Source organism: Ptychodera flava (genome assembly GCF_041260155.1).
Source record: "Ptychodera flava strain L36383 chromosome 3 unlocalized genomic scaffold, AS_Pfla_20210202 Scaffold_25__1_contigs__length_14229661_pilon, whole genome shotgun sequence".
NCBI classification, from domain to species: domain Eukaryota; kingdom Metazoa; phylum Hemichordata; class Enteropneusta; family Ptychoderidae; genus Ptychodera; species Ptychodera flava.
Genome location: NW_027248279.1, coordinates 5,749,571 through 5,775,285, shown reverse-complemented (window position 1 = coordinate 5,775,285; position 25,715 = coordinate 5,749,571). Strand labels below are relative to the sequence as shown.

General features: G+C 36.7%; 2 protein-coding genes across 5 annotated transcripts in view; both read left to right on the top strand.

Annotated features, from left to right (window-relative positions):
* The window catches only part of LOC139125519 (cingulin-like), a 161,625-nt gene that overhangs the window by 4,722 nt on the left and 131,188 nt on the right, over window positions 1-25,715 (top strand). For 2 of the 4 annotated variants that reach the window (XM_070691583.1, XM_070691585.1), the window contains exons 2-8: window positions 20-1,706; window positions 2,170-2,661; window positions 2,805-2,890; window positions 3,089-3,158; window positions 3,504-3,755; window positions 4,478-5,574; window positions 5,953-6,012. In XM_070691583.1, the coding sequence (XP_070547684.1) occupies window positions 20-1,706; window positions 2,170-2,661; window positions 2,805-2,890; window positions 3,089-3,158; window positions 3,504-3,755; window positions 4,478-5,571 (3,681 nt within the window). In that variant the 3' untranslated portion in view covers window positions 5,572-5,574; window positions 5,953-6,012. Of the gene's footprint in view, window positions 1-19; window positions 1,707-2,169; window positions 2,662-2,804; window positions 2,891-3,088; window positions 3,159-3,503; window positions 3,756-4,477; window positions 5,575-5,952; window positions 6,013-6,996; window positions 7,129-9,807; window positions 12,600-25,715 lie in introns of those variants that run through there. The other 2 variants (XM_070691581.1, XM_070691582.1) reach the window with 2 other exon arrangements.
* LOC139125520 (uncharacterized) lies at window positions 14,155-22,353 on the top strand. The gene is made up of 7 exons (XM_070691586.1): window positions 14,155-14,364; window positions 15,337-17,020; window positions 18,621-19,099; window positions 19,384-19,469; window positions 19,701-19,758; window positions 20,388-20,642; window positions 21,605-22,353. Exons 1-3 carry the CDS (start codon window positions 14,338-14,340, stop codon window positions 18,923-18,925), a joined length of 2,016 nt encoding a protein of 671 aa, XP_070547687.1. The 5' UTR covers window positions 14,155-14,337; the 3' UTR covers window positions 18,926-19,099; window positions 19,384-19,469; window positions 19,701-19,758; window positions 20,388-20,642; window positions 21,605-22,353.

Below are 25,715 nucleotides of genomic sequence, written 5' to 3'. Positions count from 1 at the left end.
TTCCTATGCACATTTTCAGAAGAACCCAGACTCTGCAAACAAAACTCTGGCTAAGAAAGCTATTGAAGGACTTGTAACAGTTCTATTCGTATTCGCATCATGGATCACCGGACGCTACAATCTCCCGGGGCTGAACAGAAAGATTGTGACAGACTTTTGTGCCCTGCATGCTATCTCAACTCAAACACAAAATGCCGTATACTGCACCACGATAGATGTTGAGGTCAGTGACGATGATAAGAAAGATGCTAAAACCGCCGGTGTTACTCTCATCCCTGCAAGGAGAAAGTCAACATTAGACCCCCGACGTCATCCGCCAAAATTAGACTGGCTAGTCAATCATGAAATCCACTTCCCAAACCTTGGACAGTTGGAGAATGTAAAATACGTGGTAGGACATGATTCTATGACTGCTGATGCTGCCAGAGATATCCGTGACAGTCTGTTTCCAGAAGCTGAGTTACATCTCCTTAAGGTAGATTTACCGGGAGTACTGGTTGTGTTTGACAAATGGGACATTGAGAAATATGGCCTACCAGAGTTTCACAGAAATTTGCTGAAAGACATATCCTCTAAAATAGGTAAACAAGTGAAGGTTTATACCACAGTACTCGATGTTGAGGTCGGGGAACCTCAGAGAGAAGATGCAGAAAATGCTGGTATTACTTTGATTCCTGGGAAAAGGGCAGAATATGTGGATCCTGAAAATGATCCTATCAGCATGCTTTGGCTGTACAACCACAGGAGTTACTACAGAGACTTGAAAGATCTGAAGAACATACAATTTGTGATCGGATATGCTCCAATGACGGCCTTTGCCGCTGCTGACATCCGGAAGAGCTTATTTCCTGACGCAAAGCTTTACCAGATTAATGCAATCCACCCAGATCGCCACGCTAAGCTGACAGCCGCTGCACAACATAAACTAGAGAGAGATATGCTGAGAGTAGCAAAGGAGTCTGATGCGATGGTGTCCATTGGTCCCAGCATGTACGATTACTTTGAGAATGCATACAGAGCAATTCCTGACAGGACAATTCCGCACATTGAACTGCTGCCAAAAGTTGGAGAATGTTTCACGAAACAAACTCTCAAAGTCAAGTACAATGTGCAACAGCATGTGATATTATCGTACGGAGAATTTGACAGTTGTACCGATGTCGTGAGTGACTATGACAAAATCGCAGAATCAATTGGACAGGTTGCGACTGTGCATAAAGAAGTAAGTGGGAAACAGTTGAAGTGGAACATACTGGGTATTCCGACAGAGTCCTCAAATGAAGTGCGACAACACTTGAGCGGGCTACTATCATGTGACTTTGAGGTAACACAATTGAAGCCGATATCATCAATCAACCAAATACTGACTCATCTTCAACAATGCCACATCTGCGTCACTGGGTTACGCCATGCAGACTTTGGCTTCTGTGGCTTAGAAGCAATTGCAGCTGGTCTTCCTACCTATGTTAATAGGGATTCTCAGTTAGGATCGTTTATCACCAAATACTTAAGTTACCATGAAGATATGTGCTTGATAAACAGTGCACATCAATGGCATGACAAAGTGATGTCCTCGATAAGAAATACTGCAAGGGCATTTGAATCGGCAAAAAATCTCAAGAGTGCATACTATGAATGTGAAGAAATTGATCAGAGCTACGCTCGATTTGCTGCTTTATTCAGTGAAAGGGAGGAACCAAGTTTAGGTAAGTATGGCATGATAAAAGTTATGTGATGCAATAATAATGCCGTTGAATTACATGAGAGCATTATCGTAATAGTTGTAGTATGTTTTATGAATGACTATAATTAATTCACAAACGTACAACAAAATTTCAAATGTATTAAGAACTAACAGATGTATAACATCACATCAATCAAGGAAATCAAAGTGGGGCAATACAAAGTGCTGAGAACATTTTTCAACTTTTGGGCATTTATGTTACCATGAAAAGAAATTGAATCTGAGCTTTCAATAGTTAGAATTCTTGTGAATTACAATTTATGTCAAGGGTGATTGTTTCAGTGCTCCTATAAAGTGTATTTGCTTTTTATCAGATAAAACTTTTCTTTTGTTCATCAACCTGTCTGCAATAGGACATTTTGCAAACATAACTGCATTATAAAGGTAGAGCTGAAGGAACGCGTCACGGTTATATTTATTTTCAGATCTTACAGTGACCATTGAAATGAACAAAGAGCCTTGGAAACAACGCTTAGAAGAGCTGAGTAAACAACTTGAAGTGATATGTCGGCAAGAACCAGTCGACCAGTCTGCAGTTGATGCATTGAAAAAGACATATCATGGAATATCTGATGCACTAGATCAATTTCAACTAATCTTGAAGAGAAAAGCAGACGACGTAATAGAAAAAGAGGGTGAAAAGGTGACGAGAATCTGCCGTGAGGCAAATGTTGGAGTGAATCAGGTGACAAAGATCACAAAGGGTTCTCTTAGAATGTTACTTAACTTCCTAAGTATTTTAGGTCTTTACAGATTCAAGTCAAGTGTTCACACTGGGAGATTTGCTGACTTATACGAACCATGGTTGATAACAGATGAGATGAGAGAGATAGCTGCTAAAGTGAACTTACCCCTGAAACTACAAGTCACATATGACAAGAAGAAGTTTGATGAGCTGGATGCTTTCTTCATTGAACGTGAGTTCCTTCGCATTGTCTTAGTTTTATTTATAAACATGGATATCACGGACAGTCACCACGAACAATGGAATTTAAGCTTGTTTGCATTTTATGTCAACATTTCTCAACACTCATGACACTTGGGTACTTTTATCCGACAGGCGATGGAAGATTATCTGACTCCTTGAGGTATCTTGACGGTGAAGGAGGATTCAAATTTGAAAAACAACCTCAGTCAAGCCCCCAGGTAAAGTATTCATCTAAGTGTATCACACTAAGAAATACTTTTATTAATAACGACAAGTTTTAAAGTATGCAGGAAACGCAAAATGGCCTCATAATACCTCTTATCAAATGCTGAGGAGTATCTCGTTGAACAGCACCTGGTTTATTGTAACCAAACAAAGAAACAATATGGTTGAAGTGTCTATCTTCTTCTCTTCAGGTGGAGCGACAGTATCTCCCCTTGAACAGTAACAATATAAACACTGACATTGAAGAGAATATTCCACTAGGTAATGTAACCTACCTCACATTCCTATCACTGTTGCTATAATCATTGATTGCAGTCTTCTGGAGGGGTAAGCGAAGGAAAAAATTCACCTAAACAACTTAAAATATTCTGTTGATATTTGGATGTCTGGCACCACAATTTCTGCTGTGTTTTAAGGCTTTGATTCTACATCCAAAGAATAAGTACATACTTTCTCAACATGGCAGCAGCATATGTCACACCATCAAACGTGGTTTCGGATTTGATTCACGCCATTCTATCTCAGCACCACGACATTGCAGTTGTTTCTATTCATATTAAGTGACTTATTCATTAGTGGTTGATTTTTCCTTGGGTAATTTTGCAGGCAGGAGACTGATACTTTTCAAACTTGACCGAGTACTACAGAATCAGCGATTGACAACACAGTGCTTGCCACAAATTCTCAATATTGGTAGGTCAGCACAATTGGAGCGTATCACCTGTGATGTCCTCCAAATACAAGTGGAAATCACAGAAAGGATCCGCCATATCCTGTTAGCCAAGCAGGAGATACTGTCATTGTTGGGAATAAGGGCATTCCTGGTTACTGACGGCGAAGAGGAACTGAATACAGAAGGTAAAGTCATCACTAAAGGTTCTCACTAAATCGTTGTAATTCTCAACCTAGCAAAGGATTGGCAGCACAACAACACAAGGCTTGTCCACAATATGATGTAATGATGACGTGTGGCCACTTCTTGTACAACAAAGGCTTCAACAGAGAACTAAATTTTGATTTCTCTAAAGTAGCGCTGTCTTGATTTCTTATATCAGCTTGTCTGAAAGATAATAATTTCATGCTGGGCATTAAAAACGTGGATGGCAGCACATTTCCACATGTTTTTCTGTGTTTTTCAAGTCTCTTAAATGTAAAAAATGTCCAGTTTGGCTCATAAATTGCAACATGGCCAGTTCCTTCTCAATGTACTTTGTTTTCGCTGAAGGTTGGCTTTTTGCTGAACATGATTTCAATCATTAAGAAGAACAAGGATTCATGTTACAGCTCAAAATAATCTTTTGAAAGGAAAATCTAGAATGATGTGATAATGCAGGCTGAAACATTAAGTGAAATCTCACAACGAAAGTTCAATTTACTTAATAAGTGTAAAAGAGTGCCATTACTAGGACATTGACATCTCTCCTTATTAACAAGCCTATGTACAGTGGTCAAAAGTTTTAATATGAGTAAAAGAGGAAGAATACAGATTTAAAACATAGAACAACATATATTGGCATGTTTTATTTATATTTTTCACATTATAATGCTTACAAAAATAATATATTTTACTTCTTTAACAGCCCTACAAGCACAATTAGAAATACATGGCACAAAAGTTTCAGGAATGACATCTACACACAGAAGTTTACTCGCTAGAGGCTTATTGCTGTTTGATATCAGTCACAGAAAAGTTTGTAGCTGTTGTGATTTATGCTTTCTGGATTTAGAGGAGACAGGCACAGAGAGGGATAGGCAAACACAGTTTCTGAAAGATCAGCTGCACAAAGAGAGAGAAGGAAAAAGTTCGGTGGAAAAACATAAGGAGTTAGACAGAGCTATTAAGGACGTGAAGTATCTGAAAGATGAGTTAGATAAGACTTTGAAGAACAGAGATGATATAGAAAAGCAATGCGAACAAGCTAAGCAAGAAGCCAAGCTTTATAAAACTCAGCTAGATCAAGTGAAAGAAGGAAAGTCACTCTTAGATAAACAGAATCAGGAAAGACTTGAAGAGTTGGCTAAGGCTGAGAAAGTGGCAACAGAGAAAGCCATTGAAATAACATCTGTTAAAAGGAAAATACAGGATTTAGAAACAAACCTAGCTGAAAGCAGTGATTTAGTGACAAAATTGCAAGCACAACTATCAGATGCAGAAAACAGGGCTACAGAAAGTGACACAATAAAAGATGAATTTGACAAAGCCCAAAAGGAAATTGCACATCTTAAGGAGTTAGATAAGGCTGAGAAAATTGCAACAGACAAAGCCATGGAAATTATATCTCTTAAAAAGGAAATACACGATTTGGAAACAAAACTGGCTGAAAGCAGTGATTTAATGACTAAAATGCAAGCACAACTATCAGATGCAGAAACAAATCATGCTGAGAGTAGGGATTTAGTGACTAAGATGCAGGCAAAGCTATCAGATGCAGAAAACAGAGCTATAGAAAGTGACACATTAAAAGATGATTTCGAAAAAGCCCAAAAGGAAATTGCACATCTTAAAGATCAGTTAGACCAAGCCACAAAGGTAGTTAAACAACTGGACGATCAGTCAGTGCCAGTTGTAGTAGAAAAGACTCAGATACAAGAGGAGCTGGACAGAGAGAGGAAAGAAAAAAGTCTACCACGCCTGCAGGTAAAGAGACGGATGATTTGGAGAAAAAAGAGGTGAAAGGTAAGAAAATATTATTTTGATTTCTAAATAATAGTAATTTTCTAGTAAGTGATTCAAAAGCCAAATAATAATATGATTTACTAAATAACATTTGTCAGGCAAAAAATACAATGTTTAATTTGACAAGCAGATAAATATCTCATGAGGCAAAGGCATTTAAATGATGTAAAGAAATCATCACTTATTCCCCTACAATGAGCTTATTGTAAGAAATGTTTCCGTACGTCGATGAAATCTGACGGAATAATATAAAATGTATTCATTGTATAATGATATCAGCAGCTTGTGCAAATCCAAATATTGAAATGCATACTGATAGTTACGTAATTCAATGGTGAAAGGAAACTGCAAAGTTCAGAACTATACATCTATTTGCAGAAAAGAGTGATTCTGGTGGTGTGTTCAGCAAACTAAGAAAATTTGTGACTGGAACGTCAGGTAAATATAATTTATTATTATTCACCTCCTACTTTTCATTAGGTAGGTTTCTTAATGTAATATTAAAGAAATCCAAACCTACACATTTTTCATTAATCGATTCAGTTTTCATATTGCAAAGTGACTTGTATCGTCTGTCGGACAGTCTGTCTTATTGGATGTAATTGTGTGATGTCTGCATTGCTCCTCAGAAGTAATAATTTATAGATGGACTTTGGTAAAGTTGATATAACTTTGCCCAAATGAAATTCAATATTCTAAAAGATTCATCTTTTTACACCTCAACAAATGCCCTTGCAAAATTACTCTCGATGCAGAGAATTACAGAATGAAAATATACCTGCTGATGGCTAAAAAAAGTGATGGAAATATTTCATTTCTTTTGAAATGAAAGCAGAGTGATATCTGTGGAAACTTGTTCAAAATCAGCTGTGTGGAATTGAAATATTCAATGCCAAGTTTGCCTTATTTATGATTTATCACACAATTTATAAAACGTTTATCTTTCACACTAGAGGTTGTCATGAGGTGTACTCTTTTGCTGTTGAAGAGAACATGATTAAACATAAGACACATTATGCTTGCATATCTTTCCTTTGACAATTACTTAGCCTTCCGAAAGCCAAAACAATATTGTTAAAATACATTGAAAATGATATACTTACTTCCTTTAGAATGTTGTCTTTCCAATGCGTTTTCAGCCAAGTTGCACGGAAAACATTTCAATAGTTTGTTTTCATGATATTTTATGTGATGCATTTGTATCCTGATTTGCAAATATTTTAAAATAATATTTTCAAAAGGTTTTCTAAGTGTGACCCAAATTCATATGAACTGCAAATTACACGATCATAAGTAGAGTAACGTTTGCCAAAAGTATTAAAAGCTTATAGGTGTATATTTATTGCTCAAATAATTTGTCTAAAACCCATTGTTTGATTAATTTCATTTCTGAAACAATTACCATACCTGTACACATCATAGACGCATCTGCATCAAGTGGACCACATGCATCAATCACTAAACCGAAGCATTCTGCTAGCAAACGGTATATCGGTGAGAAGCGGGAGTTGCTAGATAGATATGGAGGTGTGGCTGTAAGGAAGACTATGGGTGGTAAGTACTTGATGAGTGTTTAGGTAACTCAAATGGACAGGTAAGAAAATTGATACTGTGGTACCAACATGCTCCTTGTAGTTAAAAGCTCTTTGTCCTTGGTGCTGGATATAAAATAATGGCTGAAACTGCACAACATATGTTTAATTAGTACTTACTTGTCAATATTTAGGAAGATTTGTTTAATCTTTATCGATCAAACAGCAAATAATCTAAAATAAGCACAGATAATGATTAAAAAGTGGCAATATTATGGCTGTATCATTGCTGTTCATGATCGGTATCAAGGTTTACAAACATTGGCTCTAAGTTCTTGAATCGTAAACTACTCAGGAGAGCTATTTCAGTTTGGTTATGGTCTCCTATCCCTACTTTGAATAGGAATAGGTTCCATTACGTCCTGCCGTGTGGTCCACTACCGCTTGCTGTATCTGTCCTGTTAGTAAATTATTCAGTGTAAATAATGTTAATATTCAGGGGTTATTACACGACGTTTGGTCGATACCGCGTCGTATTCGAGTGATGTGTCGGTATTTTGACAAGTTGCACAGCAACGAAACAAAATGCGGCCACATCAAGAAAAATAAAACATATGGGCTGTAGATAGCCATGAGAGCGAATGACGAGTACAGATGGCAGGTTATGTGGAGGGGCCATGACATCGGGTAGGCAAATGCACCACGTTGTAGAGTTCGTAAAGCACTCACGCACGTATGCTCACTATCACACATCGCACACACAAATTTTATCGAAGCGAAGCAATGGATACATCGCTTAAACTGGGCGAAAGACAGTTTCGGGGATAATGCTGTCCACCAGCAGAGCTATCAAATCAGGATAGAAAATACGGCTAGTTTTCAATCGGTTTCGGACTCACAACATACGGCATCAGTCGCCTAGCGGAGAGGCAACAGACAGAACCGCTCGGCTAAAAGTGTCTGTAATACAAATGTGCGAATTTGGCACGGAAGTTCATCATCATTTGGGATTCAAGTACAGTAGGGTACTTGTATGAGTATACAATACTAACACAAATATTTAATATTTATCAAATGTATTCATACTCATAAATTTATTAATTTTTTTAAACTCTTGTTATGATGCCTAATAGCCCTGTGACACCGACCAACACTTCTATCTGCGCAGTAAAACCCTACAAGAACTATTCCATGACCATGGCCCATCCTTTCAACAGGGACAAGCGAGCATTTATATTCAACGATGACACTTTCCTAACCAGGCAGACTCTTTCATTTGGCACTCACACAGACTGGTGTCCCGAACATAAGCCACTACTCTACACACAGTTTCCGCTCTGGTACAGCAACCACTGCAGCTGCTGCAAATCTACGTGAATGGTTGATCAAGACACTCAGACAATGACGCAGTGATGCCTACCAAATGTACATCTCCACACCGCTAGATGTCATCAAGTCAGTTCCGCGAACCTCAGCACAAAAATAAATTTCAATCTATGGACACTCTCATGACTAAAGCAAACAGTATAGTTCACTTCAGCTTCGTCTGTGTAAATATTGATATTTTACTCGTGATTACTATAGGTATGCATGTCAAACAATCAGTTTTAAAGATGCACCTATTTAATGAACTTTCAGATCTCAACGTTTTCAACTACGCAGTACTGTAACGAAAGAGTTGCAGCTGACCCATTTTCTCATTTTGTTATTTCATTTAAATTGCATTTGTTTCATAGAGTTCAGAAAATGCTCATTATTCAGTATAATACAGTTACGCAATGGAGTGGTCTCAGTCAGAAAAATGTAACAACTTAGCCGGTTATTGAACCACTCTTTTGGGAGTGGGGATTTAGCCGAACGGTTCTGTCTTTTGCCTCTCCACTAGGCGACTGATGCTGTATGTTGTGAGTTCTAACCCGATTGAAAACTAGCCGTATTTATGATTACTAATATTCTTGATAAAATATTTCTGTCATTTTTGTATACCTTCAAACAGGTTAGTGTTGCGGTGACCTACAGTCACTGCGGCATCGGCAGGGGGGCCCAAGGGGGATGCGCCCCCTCTCGAAAGGGGGTCCTTGAGATTTTAGGGATTTTAGAGGCTATTTTGAGCCCCTCTGTACACGTTTTGAAACACTTTTAAGGATTATCATCGACCGTAGAACTAAATAAATAAATAAATAAATAAATATCAACTTTGGAATAGTATCAGTCAGTGTTGTCACTTTGTCAGTTACAATGCTCATTATTTTTCGGTAAGGCTAGATGCTAAAATGAATGTTCAGTTGTCGAAAATATGTCTGTTCTCAATAAATCAGGTGTTACAGTCCTCCAATGGTGTAACTTACACAACAGCGGAAATCACATTACAGTGTGATAGAAGCTATACTTTAAACTTTTGTTAAATTTTGCAATTTAAATGATCTGAACTGTAGGCCCTATGCGATTTGAAATTAAAACGACTTTGAACAAAACAGAAACCGTAAAATTGTTGACATGACACTAAAAGTAAATAAATTGAAAAAGTTTTGAAATTTGTATACGCAATATAAAAGAATCTTTTCATCATTGAGCTATCACTGTATAAGACGAATTTCCAAGTATATAACAATCTTCATATCAATAATTTTTTCGGGTCAAAGAAATGAAAACGTACCTACAGCCCCTGTATATAACCTTTGACGTCTTCTTTACTCTGCAGGTCATGATCACACATGGACATTGCAGGTATTGGGCAGTACAGAGTCTGGTACAGAGCCAGGACAGTTCAATGAACCCAAAGGTCTGGTATGGCATGGAGATCAGCTTGTGATCTGTGACACAGAAAACCATCGCATACAAATACTAAACAAGAATAAGGTGGTTATTGAAATTATCAGATTTGATGGTCAGTTTGACAAAGAATTCAAGCCATGGGATGTGGCCATATCCCCTGATGGTCACTTCTTTATCACTGACATCGGTAATAACCAAATAATTATTTGTGACCAAAATAAAAAAGTTGTTCTAATTATTCCTCAAACTGCAGACATTGAGGTTAGGAGCATTACTGTAATGGCAGCATTTATTTTTGTCACTGACAGCAAAGGTAAAAGTTTGATCAAATACAACATTAAAGATGGAAAACTTGTTGCAAGAGTCAGCGGTAAATTCGATTTTCATTTATATTATTATTGTCCACATTCTGTAATGGCTACTAGCAACAACCATCTCTTAGTGTCAGACAACTGTGTCATTCATGTTTTAGATTCTGATTTGAATTTTCTGAATTCATATCGCGATGATAGGTTAGGGTTGCCACAAGGCTTGGATGTCGATTCACACGACAATATTTATATTTGTACTAGACAGTGGAAAGGCATTGTAAAACTGAGATCTGATGGAAAATTGGATTGTGTATTATTTGAAAGTGATGAGTATTACCCAGAGTTCATTGCAGTCAATGATGACATCACAACAACATTTGCTATGACAGGGACCAGGTTAGTGCGGAAGAGGTTGTATCGGTCTGAACATTTAGTCAGTGTATACTCTGTATCAACGTAGACATGCATTAAAATCTCATCAAAATATCACCATTTTAAACACATTTTTCACATCCTACACCCCAAGTTTGGACTAAAAATATCTTGTCCTCAACTCGACACAGAACTTCATGTGCATCCGGATCAGAATTGTGAAAATTTTGGTGAAAAATTGAGGAAAGTTTTGAAAATGCATTGAAAGCAATGGACGGTCTGCATCGGTGACGTCATCGATTGTTTTGTTGACTTCAAGGAAAGTAGGTCAGTATAGGTTTTCTCCATTTTTCTCAAAATTCAAAACTTAAGAAATCATGCATGGACTAAACTTTCATTGTTAATATGTCGACAGACATATTTTTGGTGGTTGAAAACCTAGTTTTAAAAATTTGAGTGAAAAATTTCTGACATTTTTATAAATGCATTGATTGTAATGAGCAGTTTGAATTGGTGACGTCACTGGAATGCCAAGTAATTTCTCAATTTGTGGTAGAATTACAAAATTTAGACATCAAGTGTTGGCTAAAATTTTATTGTGTTTGAGTCGCTTGACTTGTCTATAGCGACCAGAATCCATGATGACAATTTTTGTGAAGAAAATATGAGTAACTTTTGATGAATCATATTGAATTAATGAAAACAATTAATTGATTCTTGAAAATGTACTGCTTAAAATTCAATCATTAAAATTCTCAAAATGGTTTTCAGGCTAAACACTGATTTGCGTACTTTGTACGGATTGACTGATTTCATTGCAAACAAAAATCATCGATTTTTATAATTTACCATCTCACAACAATGGAATATTTTGATGAGATTGTGTATTGGACTGTCCTGACAAACCATCAGATCTCAATTACACCAGAGACAAACGAACGGTACGGTTGATTTGTCAGTGAAATGTACTTGTAAAACATTACCTGTATATCCTGTGATAACTCCTGCATAAAATGCATCAGACATTCCCATCGAAAGTCGATGGTATACTCCAATAACAACGTTTACGGAAAGTAGACGAAGGACTGTACGTCTGGCCAACGGTCAACAACAATATTCACTGCACGGTGCTGAGTGCAGCGTGTTTCTCAGTCATATCGTCCTCGTGAGGCGTAAAATCGTTTAGACTTTACTTTCGTTTAAAAGAGGGCGCTATCGTGTTATTATTATTTGAACGCCACCGTAATGAATGTTCCTGGCAAAGAAACTTTTTGACCAGTCTTTGTATATTTTTTATCACAAACGATGCGTTTCGATGTTAAGAAAATGAAATGTTCTCTTAATGAACAATTGTTGAGCACTGGAGTACTGGAATTGATAAGCTTTTCTTTCATATCGACGTTATACCACTGAATATGTTAACAATCATAATTGATTTTCATGGCTTAATCATAACATAGTAAATCTTTTGTTAGTCAGGCAAAACTACATTGTTTCTATATTATAGCGTGCAACGTACTATTGTTGCAGAATGTTTTTAAGATTCTCTGGTCATTCATTATAAATATCTTCTATAATTTTGTAGTTTCGGAGTTTGTGTGTGTATATTTTCTCTGTAATAATCCTGTTCATGAACATGTACCACGGGAAACAAGTTTCAATACTAGACTTGTGATGTCTAATTATCAATAACTGTACTCTGCTGAGACGATTTAAGACTTGTTCTAATACTGTGTTTCTTTGTTTCAGTGTTCTTGCTTTTTTTAGCTTTTGAATTTACAATAAACAAGATGATTAATGCAATATTTCATTCATATCGCGCAAACTATGTCAGCTATCAAAATATTTCTAAAGAAACAAATGAGATTCAAATATTAAGACTCATGAATAACGACAGAATAGTTCATGAAAGAATTTTTATCGCTCTCTTAAAATGTCCATGGAGTTGTTTTACTGACGAACTACAAAATATTAACTGTGCTTTGTACTGAATAATTATTTTAATATTTACAAAATGCAAGAAATAAATTTTTGTTGTCCTATTTTAATTTCATTTCTGACAAAAGAAATTAATGCTTTGCGGCTTGAGTAAACTTGAGAGGGCGAGAGAGAGAGAGAGAGAGAGAGAGAGAAGAGAGAGAGACAGACAGACAGACAGACAGACAGACAGAGAAAGGCAGAGAGAAATGAACACGCCAATCTTTCATCCATATATGTTCAAAGTGCGAACAAGAAATAGGAGCACATTTCTCAAGACAGTTTAGTTCACCGGCGTCAGTACAAAGAAACTATTTTATTTCCTTTTTTGAAAATCTTATTGCGGTCGACACTTTGAACAAAATAAAATGTGTGTGTGAGAGAGAGAGTGAGAGAGAGACACAAAGAGACAGAGAGGCAGGCGGGGGTTTACAAACATTGACAACGAAGCGATACAATCTACAAATAAATTTTATCGAAGTTGACGGTTAGTTCTGAGTCCAAGTCACGAAGTTGGTCATAATGCGTCACGATTAGATATTCTTAGTAATTGCATGGTGCGTGAACACTTTCTCTGGATAGTAAATGTATCACCAATTGTTATTTATTTTCTCCAATCATCGACTACAGATTTCGAATTCCTACTTGTGGAAAATTTTGGTGATTTTGCCAAAGACACGTGACCAGATAAACCACTGAAAATTCATACAACTTTTGCATTTCTTGAATGGTGTGTTTTGCAACATCCTCGTACCGGAGTATTGTGTACCTACTACGAAATACATCCGGGGAATTTCGTACGAGAAGCACATTTTTCTCCAAGTCTCTGCAGTACTGCAAAATTTCGTCTTCTCTTCTTGTTAATTATGTTTAGCGAGTTCCTGGAATTGTGGAATGAACACTGCCTTTGGATCGCGAACGAGATGGACAATCTTTACGTTTAATTTCGAGAGAGACCTTAACAAATTGATGTCATAGATTCGAGTGATCTTAACAGCAATGTATCGACGACTTTTACAGACTTCTGTCAGAGTTTTTCTAATTTGGCGCTTACTTTTAGTGGCATTTGTTGGTTGTCCGTCTGTCTTTGCACACCTCTGTTACAGAAAACGCTTTACCGAAATTACAGTTGGTTTGTACATTGAGTTGCCATTCCTCTGGAATTGCCTGAAAGTCACAGGTAAAGATAGAATGGATGGTGTCGCAAATACCAATTTCTTAGTGATTCAAGATGTTTGAGTTGTTGTTCTTTGTTTTTTGTTAGAAATTGCCACTCTTCATAAGATGACTACTGAGTGAACATTTTTCAAGTCTTCAGTTGTACTACCTGTATATACAATGTCAGCTGTAGTTTTAACCTAATACGTGACCTGTTTTTTCTCTACATTCAATTAAAGTTTTTAACCATCAAAGTCAACATCAATATCATTTAATGGCAGCGATGAAATCGATATCTTACCTAGAAGAAGTCGCAATGTAAGGTATACAATAACTTTTGAAGAGACCCCATTCATCAACTTTGAATTATGAGACCTGCAAAGTTAGCAGACCGTAGCACGTAATAAACGAGTTGCCAGGCCCCGGAGTCCCTACATCTGACCCGGTACCTATTTGAACCTTACCCTTCTGTCGTACCACTTAATACGCCAACGGACGTTTCTACTGGTGCGAATTTCTGCTCAATCTAAAGCGGCTTAGACGTAGACACACATACAGAGAAAATTCCTTTCATCAACCGGTCACCTTGTAAACTTCCACTTCTCAATCTCAGTTTTTATGATCACTGACGTTCAATAATGTATTCAGCAAGACCAGAGGACAAGGTAGGCACTCCTTGTTACTGTTGTAAAGAAGACGCCATTTTTGTTCGTACGCCATGTTTGCATTAAACAAACTGAAAAACACCCATGAAGTGGAGGAGGAAACTAATTTTTAAACCTTTCTAGAATACGTACCTGCCTTATTGACGACCTATTGTCCAACTATTCTGTTCAAGCCATGACGAAAACCCAAGAAGCACGTTAAAAATAGTTTGCATGTACTGAACGATGCATTGCGTACCGTATGTGTTTTTAATTCACTCGATAACTTAAGAATTAACAATGGAAAACCCTAGAATCAGTAAAAGTTTTACTCAGATGTAACTGTGGAAAGAACAATGTAGGCTTGTATTAAGGACGAACATTACATCAGTGTGTTTCGATACATACCGGTCGCCGCGTATTATAGCAATATACATACTACGCCGAATACACGGAACTGTGGAACATTACATGTGTAGTCTATATTACAGTATGCTTGATATTGTCAACACATGATTAAATGTCAATTCTCACGTCTGGTTCATTCGGAAGGAAAAAGAATATCAAGCCCAAGCCATAGTGTGTGTGTGTGTGTGTGTGTGTGTGGTGTGTGGAGAGAGAGAGAGAGAGAGAGAGAGAGAGAGAGAGAGAGAGAGAGAGAGAGAGAGAGAGAGACAGAGAATGTGAGTGTGTGACAGTTGATACTGTTTTGTCCCTTTCTGACAAAATGCAAAGGCAATTTGAACAGAAAACCACATCTGAGCCGCAACTGACTAGATAAAACAAAATTTATTAGACTGTAAATGCAAAGTGACCCGAACTTATATATACTATATATATATATATATATATATATATTATATATATATATATATATATATATATATATATATATATATAATATATATATATATATATATATTGGCAAATTGTAGTAAGGTGATAAAATATAGTCTACGCTGAAATTGTAAGACTTTAATTGCACATTTTCAGGAGAATACAGACCCCATGAACACAATGTTAGCGAAGAAAGTGGTTGACAGACTTGTAACAGTGTTATTCGTATTCACATCTTGGATCACCTCAAAGTACAACACTCCAGGACTAACCAATAGGATTGTGACTGATTTCTGTACAAAATATGCTTTATCTCCTCCATCACGAAAGATATGCTGCACTGTTATTGATGTCGACGTCGGAGATGATAAAAAGGAGAGTGCTCAAATTGCTGGTGTTACTCTGATCCCTGCACGTAGAAAGCCATCATTGGACAGTAAACGATATCCTCCTAAATTAGAATGGTTACTAAATCATGAAATCCACTACCCAAAACTTGGAGATTTGAAGAATGTAAAATACGTGGTAGGACATGATTCTATGACAGCTGATGCTGCCAGAGATATCCGTGACAGTCTGTTCCCAGATGCCGAGTTACATCTCCTAAAGGTAGATTTACCGGGAGTACTGGTTGTGTTTGACAAATGGGACATTGAGAAATATGGCCTACCAGAATTACACAGATCGTTTATGAAATTTTTTGCCAGAAAAAATGGTAATAGTGTTAAGGGCTATGCGACCATACTTGATGTTACAATAAGTAAAACCCAGCGGGAAGATGCAGAAAAGGCTGGTATTACCTTGATCCCTGCTAGAAGAGCAGAACACCTTGATCCTGAGGATGATCCAATAAATATCCGTTGGCTGTCTTACCCAGAAAGTCATTATCCTGAACTAAGTGGCCTACCGAACATCCTATATGTGATTGGTTATGCTCCAATGACAGCTAAAGCTGCTTCTAATATCCGCAGGACTCTATTTCCTCAAGCCAAGCTGTACCAGATCAACGCAATTCATCCTGATTACCATGCCACTATGACAAGTGAAGCACAGAGTAAACTAGAAAGGGACATGCTGAATATTGCTAAGGAAGCAGACGCCATGGTGTCCATAGGTCCCAGTATGCATGCTTACTTTGAAAATGCATACAGGGCAATTCCTGACAGGGCAATCCCTCACATTGAACTTCTGCCAAAAGTTGGAGAATGTTTCAAGAAACAAGCTATCGAGCTTCAAGAAAATATTCCACAGCATGTCATACTATCATATGGCGAACTAGACTGTCATGCTGATATTATCAGTGACTACGGCAAGATTGCATCCACACTTGGTAAGGTTGCAGCAGCTCAGGAAGAAGTGTGTGGTCATTCCATTAAATGGAATATTCTTGACGTTCCAAAAAAGTCCGTTGAGGTAACAGAAAAGGATCTGAACAAATTAACTTTATGTGACTTTGAATTAGCGAAACTAAAACCGACAGCTACCACCGGTCAACTGTTTACTCATTTTCAACAATCCCATCTCTGTATCATGTGTTCGCGCCGTACAGACTTTGGCTTTTATGGTTTAGAGTCAATTGCGGCTGGATTACCGACGTACGTTTATAGAGACTCTCAGTTAGGAGCCTTCATCACCAAATACTTAAAAGCGTACAAAGACCTCTTCCTAGTGAGAAGTGAACAAGAGTGGCATGACAAAGTGATAGCAGCAATTGAAGACACTGATACCGCACTGAAATGGGCTTCTGAACTCAAGAAAGCATACTTAGAGTGTAAAGAGGTTGACCAAAGCTATTCTCGATTTGCTGCTTTGTTTACAGATGAGAAGGAACCTAGTGAAGGTAACTGTAGTTAAAGAATTCGTGAGTGAGGAACTTTTCATATTTGGTAATTACTGATGAACGACATCGATACGTAAACACGGTATACCCTCTTTGCAAATACATTATCACAGCTGTAACAATGTCTAAACACAGCTATATTGATAAATGGCTGATTATTTCTACATCATAAGCAAGGGTATTTTCATGTCATTAATTATTCACATTACTATTAATGGAAAAGCTGTTATAGCTGTGAGACCATTAACCCTTTCCCAGAAAACCTGTTGGTATCATGTATGTATGCATGCATGGATGCATGAATTTATGAATGCATGCATGCATGCATGTATGTATGTATGTATGTATGTATGTATGTATGTATGTATGTATGTATGTATGTATGTATGTATGTATGTATGTATGTATGTATGTATGTATGTATGTATGTATGTATGTATGTATGTATGTATGTATGTATGTATGTATGTATGTATGTATGTATGTATGTATGTATGTATGTTTGTATGTGTATGTGTGCGTGTTGTGTGCGTGCGTGCGTATGTGCATGTGGGTGGGTAGGTAGGGAGAGAGGGAGGGAGGGGGTAGGTTGGGAGGTACAGGTAGGGAGGTAGGTAGGTTGGTAGGTACGTCTGTATGTATGTACGTACGTACGTATATACGTGTGGATGTATGTCCGTCCACATCAAAAATTCCAAAACGACAGCACCTACCATCGCATTGTTTAGTGTACAGGTGCACCCACAGGTAATGTGAATTTGTTCAAATGAACACGTTGGTGTAAAAAATATGCATTGTTTAGTGTACAGGTGCACCCACAGGTAATGTGAATTTGTTCAAATGAACACGTTGGTGTAAAAAATATGCAAATGAGATAAAAAAGGGAAAATCCTGCAAATTGCTAAAACTCTGTAACCACAGGCCAAATTTCGTTGAAACTTGGTATGCAGGTTATTTATGATAACTTTTATTAGATTTGTACAAATTTTGGTGCAATGCTGATATTTGTATTTTTGGGGCGATTGTTCCCATTTTTTGGTCAAAAAATCTTCTCTGAAAGAGCTCGTCTCGTTGCCTTAACACTTGATATGGTTCAAATTGTTCAAATTCTGGTGAAATTTTTATATTTTTAGAGAAAATTTTGCGCTTGTTTTGTCATTTTCTCCCAAAGTTCTTGTTGGATTTCTTTGGAGCTTGATAATCTTGATCCTAATGTGTCTTCCGTCGGATTTGTTAAAAATATTGTGGTGAAATTTTCATAATTGTATTTGTTGGGCAATTTTTTCCCCATTTTTGGTCAAAAAACATTTTCTCTCAAATCGCTCATCTGATTGTTTTGAAACTCGGTATGCATGTTCCTATCATCTAGGGGTAAATTTAGTTAAGTACGTTAATGATTTGAGTTTGTTTGTTTCACCTTTCGTTCGCAAGATTCAATCCGGTGCTCCGTTAAAATGAAAAAATAAATTGAATACACTTTAAAATACCCCTTTAGCGCACAGAACAAAAGACAGTTGTATCAGTTAGTTCATTGAAATAGTATTAATCTGAGTATAGCTTATTACTGTAACTCAAGAAATGATTTCTTTGTGTCAACTAGACCTTGCTGTCACCATTGAACTGAACACACAACCATGGAAACAGCGCTTGAAAGATCTAAGAGAACAACGAGAAATGGTGTCAAGGCAACGACCAGATGATCAGACTACACTTGATGCACTGACACAGGCTATGCAGGAAGTATCTGAAAATCTGCAGTGCTTGAAGAGAAAAGCTGATCAGATGATAGAAGATGAGAGTGAGCAGCTGAAGAGACTCTGCTGTGATGCAAATGTTGGAGTGAATCAGGTGACAAAGATCTTCAGGGATCTCTTGGAATGTTGCTTAACTTCCTCAGTATTTTAGGTCTTTACAGATTCAAGTCAAGTGTTCAGACTGGGAGATTTGCTGAGTTATACGAACCATGGTTGATAACAGATGAGATGAGAGAGATTGCTGAAAAAGTGAACTTACCCCTGAAACTGCAAGTCACATATGACGAGAAGAAGTTTGATGAACTTGACGCTTTCTTCATTTCACGTGAGTTTCTGCACGTTTGCCAAAGTTTTATTGAGCTAACTGGAAATTTCAGCCACACTCTGCTAAACTTCTAGACTGAAAGATTCAGTCGTGTGCGGGCGCTCCGGCGCACTGCGACCCACAACCCTTTACTGGTTAAGGGTCGTAGGTCGCAGTGCGCCGGAGCGCCCACAAACGACTGAATCTTTCAGTCTACTACACTTCATGACGGTATTATATGAATCCAGCATTTTAAAAATTTATGATATAATTACATGATTCCAAGTATTTTCTTTGTACCACAGGGGATGGAAGCATATCTGACTCCTTGAAGAATGTTGATGGTCACAATGGATGCAGATTTGTAAAACAACCACAGTCAAGCCTCCTGGTAAAGTAGTCATTACAGGGTAGCACAATAAAATAGAGGACTACATTTAAGCGATATATATTAGTACTAGTAATAGTAATGCAGGCAACATACGTTACCTACACAATATCTGACCAAATGCTAAAGAGTATCTCATTGAGCAGTTCTTGTTTTATTTATACAAGGAAAAAACAAAATGATAGTTGACGTATACGTTGAGGTATATTAATATTGAAATCTGCTTGTGTTCAGGTGGAACAACAATCCTTCAACAAAGCAAACGCTGACACTGAGGAGACGATTCCATTAGGTAATGTAATATGCTACTACAATATGCTACTGCTGTTGATTAAATTATCGATTGCAGTCTTTGAGAGGGCACCATTTCGAAAAGCTATTTATCTTAATGCACCTAATGAAGTATAAGATCGACTGAACTGATTTTGGAGTGAAAGGAAAATGTCACCATAGAAACTGAAAACATTCCGTCGGTATTTGGATGCCACACATAGCTACCATTTCCACCGGTATTGGTAATTCTACATTCGAAGAACAAGAGAATGCTTACAACTACAGTATGCAGCGAATGTCACACCACCAAACGCGGTTTCAGATTCACTTGATTTCTCCTAATAGAAGTCATTTGGATAAATTCTTTTTTTTTCCATTTCACTCCATCCCGTCTCAGAACCACACTACACTGCAGTTGTTTCCATTCATATTAATATGAGTATACATTCCATGAGTCTCATTAATTAAAATATCCTGTCGGTACTTGGGTGTCACGCACTACCATTTCTGCTGGAATCATTCAGACGACCAAATGCTTTTTTCATTTCTGTCCATTCCTTCTCAGAACCAATACATTGCAGTTGTTTTCTATTCATATTAATGTGAGTATATTTAATGTGGTTGATTTTTCATTGTCTATTTTTGCAGCCAGGAGACTGATACTTTTCAAACACGACCGAGTACTGCAGAGTCAGCAAGTGACAACAGAGTGCTTGACACGAATTCTAAATATTGGTAACTCAGCAGACATCAAACATACCTCTTGTGATGTCATACAAGTACGAGTGGAAATAACAGAAAGGATCAGACGTATTCTCTTATCCAAGCAGGAGATACTGTCTTTGTTAGGAATAAGGGCATTCCTGGTCACTGACAAGGAAGATGGTGGACTGACTACAGGAGGTAAAATGATCATTTAAGGTTTCCACTTGTTCTTATTTCCAACCTAGCAAAGGAATGGCAGTACAAAAACATGGGAATTGTTCACAGTATGATGAAGTGGCCTGGTTGGCCATTTCTTGTACAACAAAGGCTGCAGTACAGGAAGTCAAAGTTTAATTCCTTTCGAGTAGTCTTGTCTTGAAAGATAATTATTTCATGCTAGGTTTCAAGAAACCGTGGATTACGATACATTTCACATCTTTTCTTGTTTTTGTGGAGTCTCTGAAATATACCAAATGTCCAGTTTGGCTCATCAGTTGCAACATGGTCGGATCTTTCTCAGTTTACTCTGTTTGCACTGAAGATTAAATTTTTGCTGAACATGATTTCAATCATCAAGAAGATCAAGGAGCCATTTTAAAGCTAAACACAAACTTTGATTGGAAAATCTATAATGATATGATAATGCAGGCTGAAACGTTCAGTCAAATTACACAACAAAAGAGTGCCATTACTAGGACATTCGCATCTTTCCTTATTATAAAGCCTATTTAACAGTGGTCAATATTTTTCAATAAGGGTAGAGGTGGAAGAGTAGATACATATTAGGCTAAAGTAATTAAATTCTTTGTTTTGCGTCCCCACCCGCCTAGGTTTTTAAGGTTTCCATGAAAAACACACACAGTGTATTTGAATAGGAATTTTTAGGACATGACCGCTTAGCCTTTCTGAACGAAAATTTTGTTACAATTTTTTATTTGCTGCAATCAAATAACATTGTGTTAATTTTCTTGTGTGTGTTTTTCAGCCGCTTAGACGCGTACCTTTTCCCATTTAGAGTGGACGCAAAACAAAGAATTTAATTACTTTGGCCTTAGAAGTAGAACAGGATTAAAACTGAGGATATACCTATAACGTGTGCTTTTATTTACATTTTCACATTATCATCTTTATGTCAATAACATATTTTACTTCTTTAACAGCCCCAACAGCACAATTAGAAATGCATGGCACTACAGTTTCAGCAATAACAACTACACACAGAAGTTTACTTGTTAGAGGCTTATTGCTGTTTGATACCAGTCACTCAAAAGTTGGTAGCTATAGTGATTTGTGCTTTTTAGATTTAGAGGAGACAGGTAGACAGAGGGATAGACAAACACAGGTTCTGAAAGCTCAACTACACAAAGTAAGAGAAGAAAATTATTCGTTAGAAGAACAGCATAAGAAAACACTTAAGGAGTTAGATAGAGCTATTAAGGAAGTGAAGCATCTGAAAGGTGAGTTAGATAACACTTTGAAGGAAAGGAATGAGGTAGAAAAGCAGAAGGAAAAGGCTAAGCAAGAAGCTGATGTTTTTAAAGCTCGGCTAGATCAAGTGAAAGAAGGAAAGTCGCTCTTAGATAAACAGAATCAGGACAGACTTGAAGAGTTAGATAAGGCTGAGAAAATTGCAACAGACAAAGCCATGGAAATTATATCTCTTAAAAAGGAAATACACGATTTGGAAACAAAACTTTCTGAAAGCAGTGATTTAGTGACTAAAATGCAAGCACAACTATCAGATGCTGAAACAAACCTAGCTGAGAGCAAGGATTTAGTGACTGAGATGAAGGCAAAGCTATTAGATGCAGAAAACAGAGCTATAGAAAGTGACACAATAAAAGATGAATTCGAAAAAGCTCAAAAGGAAAATGCACATCTTAAAGATCAGTTAGCCCAAGCCACAAAGGTAGTTAAAGAATTGGACGATCAGTCAGTGACAGCTGTAGTAGAAAAGAATCAGATACAAAGGAGCTGAGCAGAGAGAGGAAAGAGAAAGGTCTACCACAGGCTGCAGGTAAAGAGACGGATGATTTGGAGAAAAAAGAGGTGAAAGGTAAGAATACACAATTTTGATTTCGAATAATAGTAATTTTCTTATAAGTGATTCAAAGTCCAAACAATAATATGATTTACTAAATTACATTTATCAGAGAAAAATACAATGTTTAATGTGACAAGCAGATAAATATCTCATGAGGCAAAAGCATTTACTCGATATAAAAAAACCATACATTATTTTCCTACAATGAGCTTGTGGTAAGAAATGTTTGTATATATATGTCCATGCAATCTGACTGAATGATACGAAATCAAGTCAATGTGTAGTGATATCAGTAGCTTGTACAATTCAAAATCTTGAAATGCATAGTGATAATTACATGATTAAAAGGTGTCATGAAACTTTTAATTCAGAATTATACATCCATTTGCAGAAAAGAGTGATTCTGGTAGTGTGTTCAGCAAGCTAAGAAAATTTGTGGCTGGAACATCAGGTAAATATAACTTATTATTATTATTCACCTCCTAAGTAAGCTTCACGAATGATATACATGTATTCTTAAAATCCCAACCCATAAATATTTTCATAAATCAATTCAGTTTTAATATTGCAAAGTGACTCGTATTGTCTGTCAGACAGTCTGTCTTACTGAATGTAAATGTCTGCACTGTTCCTCAGAAGGAATAATTTAGAGATGGACTTTGGTAAAGTTGATATATAATTTTGTCTAAACTGAAATTCAATATTCTACAAAACATATCTTTTTACATCTCAACAAATGCCCTGCATAAGTATTGGTTATGCAATGAATTTCAAAATACAATAAAAATATACCTGCTGATGGCTGAAAATAAGGCTATGTTCACAAAAACATGGTGAGGGGGGAGGGGCTGGAGGAATTCAAGTTTCAAAATTTTGGGGATAGTGGAGGGGGACTTGAAAAGGTACGAAATATTTTGGTTCCTTATTACCTTTTCCAATTCCAAGGTTTGTCAGATTATTCAATGCAAAATGAATTACATTTTAAGGTCATCCAATTGGTCTAATGCTGTAAGCATTAATTAAATAAAATCTAGAACCATTTTGTCACATTTCATGACTTTTATCTCGAAAAAATCTCAACATGTATGATTTTCCGTTTAAAAAAAGAAACAAGAGGGTCTAGTAGTGGGTAGAAGCTACAGCTGTTGATAATATTTTCAAACTTTCTATGCAATATATCAAAAACAGTTTCTTGCTGTCTCTCTACAGTATGCTGAACCACAGTATTCAGTTTGTCAACAAAGCCTGTATATATAAATGTGTATTGGATGATAATTTACTTAAAGTCCAGACTGAAAGTCTGTCAATGATACAAATGCATGGTACACATACACAGGCTGTGTTTGCAAGCTGAATACTGGACAGTTCAACATGGTGTAGGGAGTAGAGCGAGTGTCACTGTTACTGCATATTGGCAGTAACAGAGATAGCTCTGACTCTGATGTAGTTGAAGAAGAATTTAGGTTAAATGACGCCCATGTCAGTGAAATATATTTGTACATATGATCAGTCCAAAGAGCAACACATTATATGGAAGACCAGGAAACTGGAAAAATTTTCAGGGATTTTTAAATTCTGGCATCAAATAGAAATAGAAAAAAGACTGAGTCACCATGCTTGATTTTCTAAATTTTCACATTCTCACAATAAAATAGTACAAAAGTAAAACTTTGAACAGTAAAAACTCTAATTTAAACGCAAAAATGTGTGACTGAATGGAATTATTTACTATTTCAACCAAATTTGCTATTATTACATCCAAAATTTGAGAGATTAAAATGTTTATTGTATGAAATATTTTGACCTTCCAGTATTGTCAAATTTTGAGCTGTATCTAAGTCACATATGTCTTGTACTTTTGAAAAAAATAGTTTTGGTAAGTCAGTTTGGTCAGTTTTTCACAATTGGGCAAAATGGAATTCACAATTTGCATACGCTCTCATGAAGATTCACAGACCATCACTGTTACCTGCTGTTATCATACTGTCATATTGTGGAGCTGAAAACAGCAAAACCTGTGTATAGAGGTATCGTTACATAAGTCAAATAAACTGCAAACTACATGATCATTGGTAACGTTTGCCAAAAGGGTGAAAAAAGCTTATTGTAAATTCATGTTTCTGAAAAAAACAAGTCATCGTTGATGACACAGTCCCCACTTGTTAATGGGTACTTTGATTACATGTCCTCAGAGAGGATAGAGTCCTCTTCATTAATTAGGTCTGTGATGAAATACTTTGATACAGATGGCACTCATGGCCAAGAATGAGTTCCATGGTGATGAAAACATAAAACCAAAGTAGGCCACCATCCTAAAGTTCATAAAATGAGTCTACTAGGAATTAATCAACAGGATGTTGCAAAACATTTTTGCATACAATCCTAACACTTAACTGATTATCACTTGTACCATATTTCATAAAGTTTGATGCAGTATTTACAACACTATGAGATCAACATCTGTATCAAGTTTCATCACATTTGACGTTGTATTAATTTGTGGCTATATCACGTTAATTAGGAAAGTTCATTACTTATGCAATTACAAGTTAATTAAAATGACACTGATAAATGTCTTTTTCAATGTTAAAGCAATGTGAGCTTAACATCTGTAAAAGTTTCATGAATTTGATGCAGTATTTCTTGGCATATCAGCCTATTTACGAAACTTCAATAATTGACATGTTACTGCTACATGACGTGAAACAAATTGAGGAGCATATGTATGAAATAGGTCAATGTCCTTGTACCAACTTTGAATGATACTGGTGGCAATATGTCTGAGTTATGGCTCTGTACATAAGAAAATTGTAACAAATTCACGGCCATGCAGCGATATTTGATCTTACTGTTTAAAAAATAAACAAGCATATGTACGACATAAGTCAATGTACATGTACCAACTTTGAATACGATCAGTTGAGACTTGCCAGAGTTATGGCTCTCGACATGAAACAACCATAACGAAATTGCTACCATGTGGCCATATTGGACCATCTCGTGAAACCAATCGACATACATATGTATAAATAAGTCAATGTCCTTGTACCAACTTTGAATAAATTTGCTTGATACATGTCTGAGTTATGGTTCCGGACATGAAAAAATCGGAAAAAATGGCCACACGGCGGCCATATTGGATTGTATCACAAAACAAATCAATGTGCATATGTAAGTTTAAATAAAATCGGTGAATAAAATCAGTTGAGACGTGCCCAAGTTTTGGC

Coding starts and splice junctions, on each gene's coding strand:
- LOC139125520 (XM_070691586.1), top strand. CDS start 14,338: ATGTATTCAGCAAGACCAGAGGACAAG. Junction 14,365..15,336: donor CAGCAAGACCAGAGGACAAG/GTAGGCACTCCT, acceptor GCACATTTTCAG/GAGAATACAGACCCCATGAA. Junction 17,021..18,620: donor TGAGAAGGAACCTAGTGAAG/GTAACTGTAGTT, acceptor TGTGTCAACTAG/ACCTTGCTGTCACCATTGAA.